Source organism: Emydura macquarii, unplaced genomic scaffold (genome assembly GCF_026122565.2).
Source record: "Emydura macquarii macquarii isolate MOO-44397 ecotype Brisbane River unplaced genomic scaffold, CSIRO-AGI_Emac_v2 contig_1741, whole genome shotgun sequence".
Lineage (NCBI taxonomy): Eukaryota > Metazoa > Chordata > Testudines > Chelidae > Emydura > Emydura macquarii.
This window is the reverse complement of record NW_027131878.1, coordinates 15,196-24,882: the sequence shown is the minus strand read 5'-3', so window position 1 is coordinate 24,882 and position 9,687 is coordinate 15,196. Positions and strand designations below refer to the sequence as shown.

General features: G+C 46.0%; 1 protein-coding gene across 1 annotated transcript; it reads right to left on the bottom strand.

The window, feature by feature from the left end:
- Window positions 1-8,192: 8,192 nt before the first annotated feature.
- LOC137158564 (olfactory receptor 10A4-like) lies at window positions 8,193-9,206 on the bottom strand. The gene has a single exon (XM_067556366.1). The coding sequence runs from the start codon at window positions 9,204-9,206 to the stop codon at window positions 8,193-8,195; it is 1,014 nt and encodes a 337-aa protein (XP_067412467.1).
- Window positions 9,207-9,687: the final 481 nt, after the last annotated feature.

The window sequence follows — 9,687 nt, the reverse complement described above, 5'->3', positions numbered from 1 at the left end:
AGAAACGCTACATGGTTCAGCACTGCCACTGTAGCATAGACACTTCCTGTAGCAATGGAAGGCGTTTTCCTGTCGCTGTTGTAAATCCACTTCTCCAAGAGGCAAGTCTCCAGGTTGATGGAAAAATTCTTCCAGTGACCTAGCAGTGCCCACACAGGACTTGGGTCTGTTGCGTGTTTGTCACATGACAGCTGCAGCGGAATTATTTAATCAAAGATGAATACAGCATTATACAGAATACAGAAAGAATAATTACACCACAGGTAGCAATGTAAAGAACTGACCTCTGTTTCTCTCTCATCTGTACCTCGTGGAGGCCAGCAGTTTGTACACCCCATCGAATTCCTGACACCTCTGTCTTATTGCAGGTTATAACACAAAGAAACCCCTTTTTGGAGGGAAAATTACTTTCCCATGGTTAATTTCACCGTGTGTTCAGTTTTTGACATTTCATTTTACCTGATTACATATGGAATTTCTTTTATGGTATCATTAGGTTACATGTTTGATAAGCTACAGGGAATTCTATCCCACCATTATTACTGACAACTGAGAAACCCAACAATTCTTAATAAGTTAAAACCATCTTTCAATAGGTCGTTGTTTTATTCCTTACAGAACCCATTTGTACTAAATGTTCCGTTATAGATCACCTAGTCCATTACAGAAAATAACTGCCATAAGCAGGATCCCCTATCTACCACAGAGTTTTATTTATACTTCCGTAGACATTTTTAGTAGTTTAGAGAGTCTGTTCCCTGGACACCTGGATTTCCACAGATCCGAAGATGCTGAAAATAACTAAATACAGCCCAACGTTCAATCATATACAATTCCTGAATACAGGTCACTCACATGTTTAGAGCCAGTGTTCTGGGCCTGAGAATTCAAACACTCTTTCCTAAAACCATAACGATTTTGGGATAAGAGTTAATATGTAAATGAGTTTAATATACAAGAATGAGTACTGAAAAGGTTTGTATTTACTAACACTGCATCGTACAGTGCATGGCATTTTTCACAGCCCGAGCTTTGTCGTGTAGACCAGCCTTTACTCTCCTGCTCTGGAGAAATTACTATTTGTTGTCATTATGAAAGACTATGAACGCCAAGGGATAGTCATTGGGTCAGGGACAGCATGTATCCAGAGCCCAGGGCACTTACCTAGGATATGGGTGAGTCCCTGTTCCAATGTACCTGCTTCCACCCCCTCTGTTTCTTTGGGAGTCCTTTACAAGTGTTTTATGGCTTGTGCCAAAACAATACAGATACACACTATTTTTCAAAATTGCCCATGAACTGAAAAAAACCAGCTGATTTGCTCAGCCCTGTCAATGAAAGACAGAAAAGTGAGCATAACTGAAACACGGATGTGCTGCTAAGCCAAACTCGGATTTGTGTAAAGACCCTAATGCATCTGATTAACAATAGTGTAAGGCTTGCTCTGCAGAATCTGCTCCAAAGAGCCGATGCTCGTGGTTTGCCATGGATATGCAGGTCCCCTGAAGAGTCTGGCACCTAGCAGTAAGAGAACTGGATTCCCTGCACACCAGAGTCGCCAGCTGAGGTGGCAAACCCTGAATATTGCTTTGATTTGGACTTTGAGAGCTTCTTTCACCCCCAAAGCAAAATTCAGTGCTCCATGAATGAGATTTTGTCAGTTCAAAACTGTGCTTTCTATGCCCCTTTAGGTTGACAATTGGTTGACTGAACTGTACCTTGTAGATCAGTTTTTATACTGCTGTGACCAGCATGTATTACTTTTTGGGTTTCTTGGTCAAAGAATACTATTGATTCAAACTGCTGAGTGACAGTCTGAAATACCATCTCCATTAACATCCACAGGAGCAAAGTTGTACATTTACAAGGGATATAAACTTACATGATTCTGAACATATGCCACCCAACACATCGAAGGGTCTGGATTTTTTTTTTCACATTTCCTTTTTCTCTTTTTTTCCTTTTCTCACTCTGACCTTCCACAACTTGGAAAGAATTGCAAAAGTAAGAGGGGAAATTAAAGTCTGCACTGTTTCATATGTTGTGGAAGATTTGGGAAGTTGCTGAGTGGCAAAAAGAAAAAGGAATAAAAAGAAGTGAAAAAATGTGAGAGGCATTTATACTATTTCTTTTACTGCAGCCAGGGGTTTAAAAACAATCACCGACAATTTGAAAAAGTGGAAATTTCTTCATGATTAAGAGAAACAGCTTTCAAATGTCAGCAAGTGTCCCTAGGAATCAATTGACAGCATTAACAGAGCCTATATACGGAAGTAAAGGGATGAAATAAAGAAAGGGAAAATTCAGATGGGATAATTTCAGCGTGACTGAGACACATCAGTCTGTGAAATTGTTTTGCTTGCAAGCCTGTGAGTTAGACAGTGGAGCTCACTGCGGCAGGAAGTTGTTCAGTCAAGAACCAAGCGAAATTCAGACAGGAACAGGACATTTATATAAGTCACAGGAACACCCAGAGTTCTAACCGTTCATGATAACCCCAGTTCCGGAAGGGATATTAAACCTCATTGTCCAGGGCTTGCACCAATTTCTAACTATTAGAGATTGGGATGGGACCTAATGTGGGGGCAGAATGTCCCACATTTTGTACTGCAGGGTCTGCAGCATCTGGCGTGAGCCACTCTCAGAGACAGGAGACTGGGCAAGCTGGACCTTGTGTCTGGTCCAGCCTAACAATCCCTATGCGTCTCGTGGTTGGGGTTACTGCAGGGGAAAGGGGATCCAGCACTAAGAGGTGTACAGCAGGGGTCATTCCGGTGCTGGCAGAGAGGGGCTGGAGGGGACAGAGTTTTTCTTTCTGGTCCTTAGTGTCTATAATTCTGTTCCAGCTTCCAGCCCAGACAAATGACACGATCTACGGCCAAACGTTTCCCCTCTCTGCCGCAGTCTCTTCAATGGTTACAGGGCACTATAAACACTGACTGTCATCACTGGGGGAAAGCGATTCTGCATTGACTGCTGATCATGCAACCTTTTGATAGCGCTGTGTGCATGGCTGGGATTGCCTTCAGCCCATCTCTCACCGCGGGGCCGCTTGTGGAGCTAGTTCTGACTCCGTCCCAATGAGAACCATTGAGCTCTGTGTGGCAGATTCTGGTTATGATGCCAGCCAGAGGCTAATAGACTCCCCACCTCTAGGGTAATAAAGAGTCTGGTGAAATAGAAATCCCAAGACCCCAGCAAAGGGTCAACAGCTCCAGGCCCCCACAGGTTCTTGACCTCTGTGCTTTCAAGTCCCCATTGTCTCCTCTGCTGGAGGCAGGAGGGGAACCGAAGCCCGTCCATTGTGCTGGGTTTCAGCCCTGCTTGGAGGAGCGTGAACCAGTTACCCCCACTCCCTGGCTGCTTCTGGAAGCATTTCCCAGTCTCACATTCTGGTCCTTCTCCGCTGGAAGTCTGACTTCAGGGGCAGCTCCTGGCCCATCCACAGCTCTTCTCAGCAGCCCCTCAGGCTCTGGCCACCAGCCCACCTTGCCAGTCCTCCGCAGCTGTTGAGAGGCCACCAGTCAGCCCCTATTAATCGTTTAATGGCCGAAAGAGCCTGGGCTCCATACACCCCCTGTCTCTGTCTCTGCACATGGCAGCAGTAGCAGCAGGAGGGATAACACGTACCTGAGACCACAGGATCGTCTGCCTCAAGTCGATGTGCTTGGTGAGCAGGATTCAGGTTTTTCTCTCTCTTTTCTCTCCAGCAGTTGGGTTTTCGGGAAACAGACCCGCTTCCCCCCTGAAGAGACAAGCGGGTGCCAAGATCACCTTTGGAGCCTGTTGTCTCTGTTGACAGCGCCCTCACCTCCTCACATTTGTATCCTCTGCAGGAGAAGGTTGAGTGGCCAACATCCGTCTAGTTTCCATTTCCTATTGGCTAGCTTAGCGGCTCCTCACCTCTTCACTTCTCTGGATATCTTTCTTAGCTACCCGAGGGCTGGTCTACGCTAGAGTTTGGTCAACAAAAGTCAACTTTCATCAACAAACTGGAGGAGGTGGAAGTGTATACACTGCAACGCTTCTCCCATAGACACAACTCTCCTGCTTTGCCGACAACAGAAAACCACCTCGAGGAGAGGCGTAGAGCTTTTTGCGGAAAAGTCATACCGACAAAGTGTCAGTGTAGACCCTGCACTTGGTTATGTCACCATAAATGGTCTCCAGGAGGAGTCTCACAAGGCCCATCCTGACCGCTCTGGTCAGTAGTTCGAACTCCACTGCCCAGAACCCAGGTACACAGGCATGCACCCCTTCCCCTTTAAAGTCCCGGGACATTTTTAAATTCCACTTCCTGTTTGCTTGGCATGGAGAGCTCACATAGCAGCTGGCCATGGAGGCTCGAGGTAGCAAATGCTCTCCCGCTTGGTGCACATCAAAGCTGTTGGAACTGCCATGTCTGTGAGGCGAGGAGGCTGTGCAGTGCCAGCTCTGCTCCAGCCGTACAAACTTTGATACCTACAGTCAGATTTATAAAAGCCTTTTGGAGAAGGGCTATGAACAGTACACACATCCATGCCGTGCGAAGATCAAGGAGATGAGGCAGGTGTACCAGAAAGCTAGTTAGTCAAACTGTCACTCTGGTATTGCGCTGAAGACTGGCCGCTTCTACAAAGTGTTGTCTGCCATCCTCGGCGGTGACCAACCTCCACCACCAAGATCCCCATGGATACTTCAGTGGGGCTGGAGAGAGAGGACTCAACTCTGAGGACAAATTTGGAGATGAGGAGGTCGAGTTGAAGGACCAGATGGGACAGGCAACAGGGTCATCCAGTGCCATGGGGAGCTAGGATCTCTTCTTGACACCAGAGGGTTCGAGACAGTCCCAACACTCCGTCTCTGGCGCGCATGATGCAGGACAGGGGACCTCTGGTAAGTGATCTCTTTGAGTTGATGCTGTTTGGTTATATGAGGTAGAGCTGTCCTTTGCTTTGTTATATTCTACAAGTGGGTGAAGGGATAGACATGTACAAGACTAGCTGTGTTGGCATGTGCTTCACATTCCCCTGTGCAGCTAGGCAGTCTGGTGGAAAAGTGTGTTAATGTACACTGAGATTTCATGGGAATCCTCCAGAGAGATCTCTAGGAAACTTTCCTGGAGGTACTCTCCAATCCTCTGCCGAAGGTTCCTTGGCAGAGCTGTTTTGTTCCTTCCTCCATTGAAGGAAACTTTCCCATGCCATTCAGCAATGACTTGTGCAGGGTCCAAAGCAGCAGACAGGCAAGCAGCATATGGACCCAGTCTGAGGCCACTCACATGCAGGAGATGCATCCTTGCAACTTTGCTTAGGCTCAGGGGTGAGATATCGATTTCTATGACTCCAACCTGTGGAAAATGGTGTCAGAATTTACAATTTTGTCCCTACTCACCTGCAGTGATCCCCTTAGAAAACCACAAAGACCCTTTTTCCCATCTGAAGCGCAATTCCCTTCCCACTCCCTGGGATGAACTCACCATGTTTGGGGCCTTCACCAAGCTGTGTGCTTGACAGGGGACAGTGAGAAAGAGGTGTATTTTACTATAATGATTTGATGCTGTGAGTACACCAACAATCATGCTTCTATTCATTGTTTTTGTGGTTTTGCAGATGTGCTCTTCATGGGAACTGATGGAGCACCTCTCCCCTATAAGGAAGCAACCGAGGAAGAGCACGGAGGAAATTTTTCAGGAGGAGCTCCAGACTTCAGAGGCCAAAAAACAAGAACATGGAGCATGGAGAGAAACTGTAAATGAAAATCAGAAAATAGATAGGCAGGAGAGTAAGGAGATCCAGGAGCTAATTTTAGCAGATAATACAGACAATGGAGGAGCAAACGGAGATATTGAAGTCCTTAATCACACTACAGAGAGAATTCATGTGTGCTTGCTCCATCGCCCTGCAGCTGACACAGAACTGTTTGCCATGACCTACCCAAACTCCTCCCACACATTCTTTCCAACCTCCCAGCCCGTCTCAGTACCCCGTTCGCTCCACCCCTTTGGAGAGCTTCCAAAATGGTAGTTGGACTTACACACATCTATGTGAGCCTACACTGCCCATCACTGTTTTCTCCCTTCCCACCAATAATTTTGTGTGTGTTGTTAGTTTAAAAAAGCATACTCTCTGAAAGATAAGCAATCTTTATTTTCTCCTACACATGGTAGTTGCTGCTGAAATTAATACACAGTGGTAACTGGATCATTTGCAGAATACAAATCATGGTCAGGAATCATCCACATTTTGATGCAAGGCAGAAAATTAACACAGCATGGCTCAGTGCTGTACAGAAAGACACATTACTGGTGCTCATTGTCAGAACGTTGCCTCAAGACCTCCCTGATTCAAACAGGTCCCTGCTGTGCCCCTCTAATAGCTCTGGTTTCTGGCTGCTCAAAATCAGCCACCAGGTGATCTGCCTCCATGCTCCATCCCGAGGGAAATTTTCACCCTTAGTCTCACAAAAATATCATGGAGCGCACAGCAGGCAGCTATAACCATGGGAATATTTTCCTCACTTAGATCTAACCTGACAAAGACAGCGCCAGCAAGCTTTTAATCTGCCAGACCCACATTCAAGAGTCATTTGGTACCTGCTCAGCCTGTTGTTGAAGTGCTCCTTGCTGCTATCCAGGTTGCCTGTATAAAGCTTCATGAGCCATGGCAGTAAGGGGTGGGCAGGATCTCCCAAGATCACTATGGGCATTTCAACATTCCCCAATAAAATTGTCTGGTCTGGAAAGAAAGTCCCTGCTCACAGCTTTCTATACGGGCCAGTGTTCCTGAGGATATGAGCATCATGCACCTACCCGAGTTGATGTCAGTGAAACACCCACAATGATCCACAAGCGCCTGCAACACCATAGTGAAATACCCCTTTTTATTGACATACTACATCGCAAGATGGTCTGGAGCCAAAAATTGGAATACACATGCCATCTCTCACCCCGCAGCAAAGACTTCAACTATTTCATGGACATTTCCAAGAGTCACATTCCTTGGTGGCAGAATGAGATTAATGGGCCTGCACATTTGCATTAACATAGCCCCAACGGTGGACTTCCCAACTCCAAACTGATTCATGGCCGAACGGTAGCAGTCTGGAGTTGCCAGATTCCACACGACAATCGCCACACACTTCTCCACAGAGAAGGCAGGTCTCATTTTGGTCTCCTTGTGCCACAGTGCTGGGACGAGCTCCACACAGAGTTCCAGGAATGTGGCTTTCCACATCTGAAAATTCTGCAGCCAGTGCTCTTCATCCCAGACCTGCATAATGATGTGATCCCACCCTTGATGTTTGTTTCCCACACCCAAAACAATTGTGCACCATGTGCAGCTGCTCCGAGAATGCCAAAAGTAACCTGATCTTGTTTCTTTCCATGGCACACGGCAGGCCAGGCACCTCTGATTCCTGTTCAGATGAGGAGTTCAGGATATACTGCATGACCATCCATGATGTGTTCATAAGAGTGGAAAATAGTGCAGGATTCATCCTTTCAGACAGAGATTGCAGGTGCACAGGAAACAGGAGCTGTTGAGAAATGCTGCAAAACACAGTCTGAAACCCATGGAATGATGGGATGGAAAAAATGCATTATGGGGTGTTGAGCCTGAACCCATGATGCACTGCGATCCACTCTGCCTTCCCACAACTCCTCGCTGCAGAAGGTGGCAAGTTGCACAGTGGGATAGCTACCCACAGTGCACTGCTCTGACTGTCACTGCTAGAGCACCAACGGTGGACGTGCTCTGCTGACAGAGGGAGCATTGTGTGAACTTGTGTGACTGAGTGATGGAATTATAGAGCTTTTTGATCACCAGCATAACTTTCATCAACAGCGCTCTGTAATGCAGACAAGGCCTCAGTCTCCCTGTCCATTGCAGCATTGCATAGCAAGTCTGGATTCTGAATCACAGAACGAGGGTTCCATTGGCTGGCAAGACACTAGCACTTAGGTGTTCCGGTTCCTAAATTCCTTTCTGGACCTAGCCCTAGATAATAATTTCCCTTTATATTCTAAATTGGTTACAGTGTGTGGAATTCACCAAACTGTCTTTATCTACCAACATTCAGCAAGTAAAATACTGGTCAATCGTATTCTGATGCTCATTCCTCTTCCAGTTTCAAATCTTTGCACATCCTGAAATATGATAAGTGTACCTCACCAATGAACAAGTGAGAAATAAGGGTGATGCAGCAGTTGAGTATTAAACAATAAATAGGCTGTCCTCTTCACCATTTTGCCTTAGAAAAAGAGAGTGAGATTTTTGAATTCTCATAAAATCTAGCCATTTACAGACAATTTTTCTCAGGGCCTCCTTGACCTCTTTGTTCCTCAGGCTGTATATGAAGGGATTGGCCAAAGGAGTCAGAATTGTGTAGAAGACAGAGAAGACTTTGTTCTGGTACCTCAGTGAGGAGTTTTTTGGTAGCAGATACACGATGATCAGGGTCCCATAGAAGATGGTCACCACAATGAGGTGAGAGGAGCATGTGGAAAATGTCTTGTGCTTCGCAGTGGTTGAAGGGATTCTCAGGATAGTGGAGATGATACAAACATAGGAAGTCAGGGTTAGTGCAAATGGGGGCAGGGTGAATATAGCAGCCACAATGGTAATTAGAACCTCTACCTGGTAGGTGTCACTGCAGTGGAGATTTATTATCTGCGTAGATTCACAGAAGAAATGATCAATTTTACTGGGACCACAGAAAGGTAATGGTGACATGAAGGACACTGAAATAGTGCCAGCCAGAAACCCACTTATCCAAGACCCAGTTGCTAACTGGAGGCATAAACTGCCATTCATAAGGGCTGCATAATGCAGTGGTTTGCATATTGCTAAATACCGGTCATAAGACATTGCAGCTAAGAGATAACACTCGGTAGCGTCAAAGAAACTAACAAAATAAAATTGTGTCATACAACCATGGACAGAAATGGTTCTGTCTCCAGTCAGAAAACTGGCCAGCATCCTCGGCAGGATGGTGGAGTTGTAGCAGATCTCCAGGCAGGACAAATTCCCCAGGAAGAAGTACATGGGGATGTGAAGGTGCTGATCAGCCACAACTAGCACAACAATGAAGATGTTCCCGACCACCGACACTACATAGATTACTAGAAACAGCAGGAAGAGAAGAAACTGCAATTCAGGGAGATGCCCAAATCCGAGGAGGATGAATTCAGTGATGGTCGTTTGATTTCCCCACTCTGTGTCTGCCATGGATTGTACCTGCAGGAGATAAAACAAACCCTACACTATAATGAGAATACATCCTGGGTTACATTCAATAACATTATCAATTTAAAAGCATTAATGTTCAAAGGCCCTCTGTCTGTCAGTCCACCAGCCCAAATACTGGCTTCAAAACACAAAGTGGGGTAGTGGCATCCATACATGGACCGTGATGATGAACAGCCCAGCTGTGGAATCATTCCAATGCTACGTCTATACTAGAAACACTACATGGTTCAGCGCTGCCACTGTAGCATAGACACGTCCTTCAGCAATGGAAGGTGTTTTCCTGTCGCTGTTGTAAATCCACTTCTCCAAGAGGCAAGTCGCCAGGTTGATGGAAAAATTCTTCCAGTGACCTAGCAAGTGCCCACACAGGACTTGGGTCTGTTGCGTGTTTGTCACATGACAGCTCCAGCGGAATTATTTAATCAAAGATTAATACAGCATTATACAGAATACAGAAAGA

Bases quoted from the DNA above. Each gene is read 5' to 3' on its own strand.
- LOC137158564 (XM_067556366.1), bottom strand. From the start codon at position 9,206: ATGGCAGACACAGAGTGGGGAAATCAAACGACCATCACTGAATTCATC.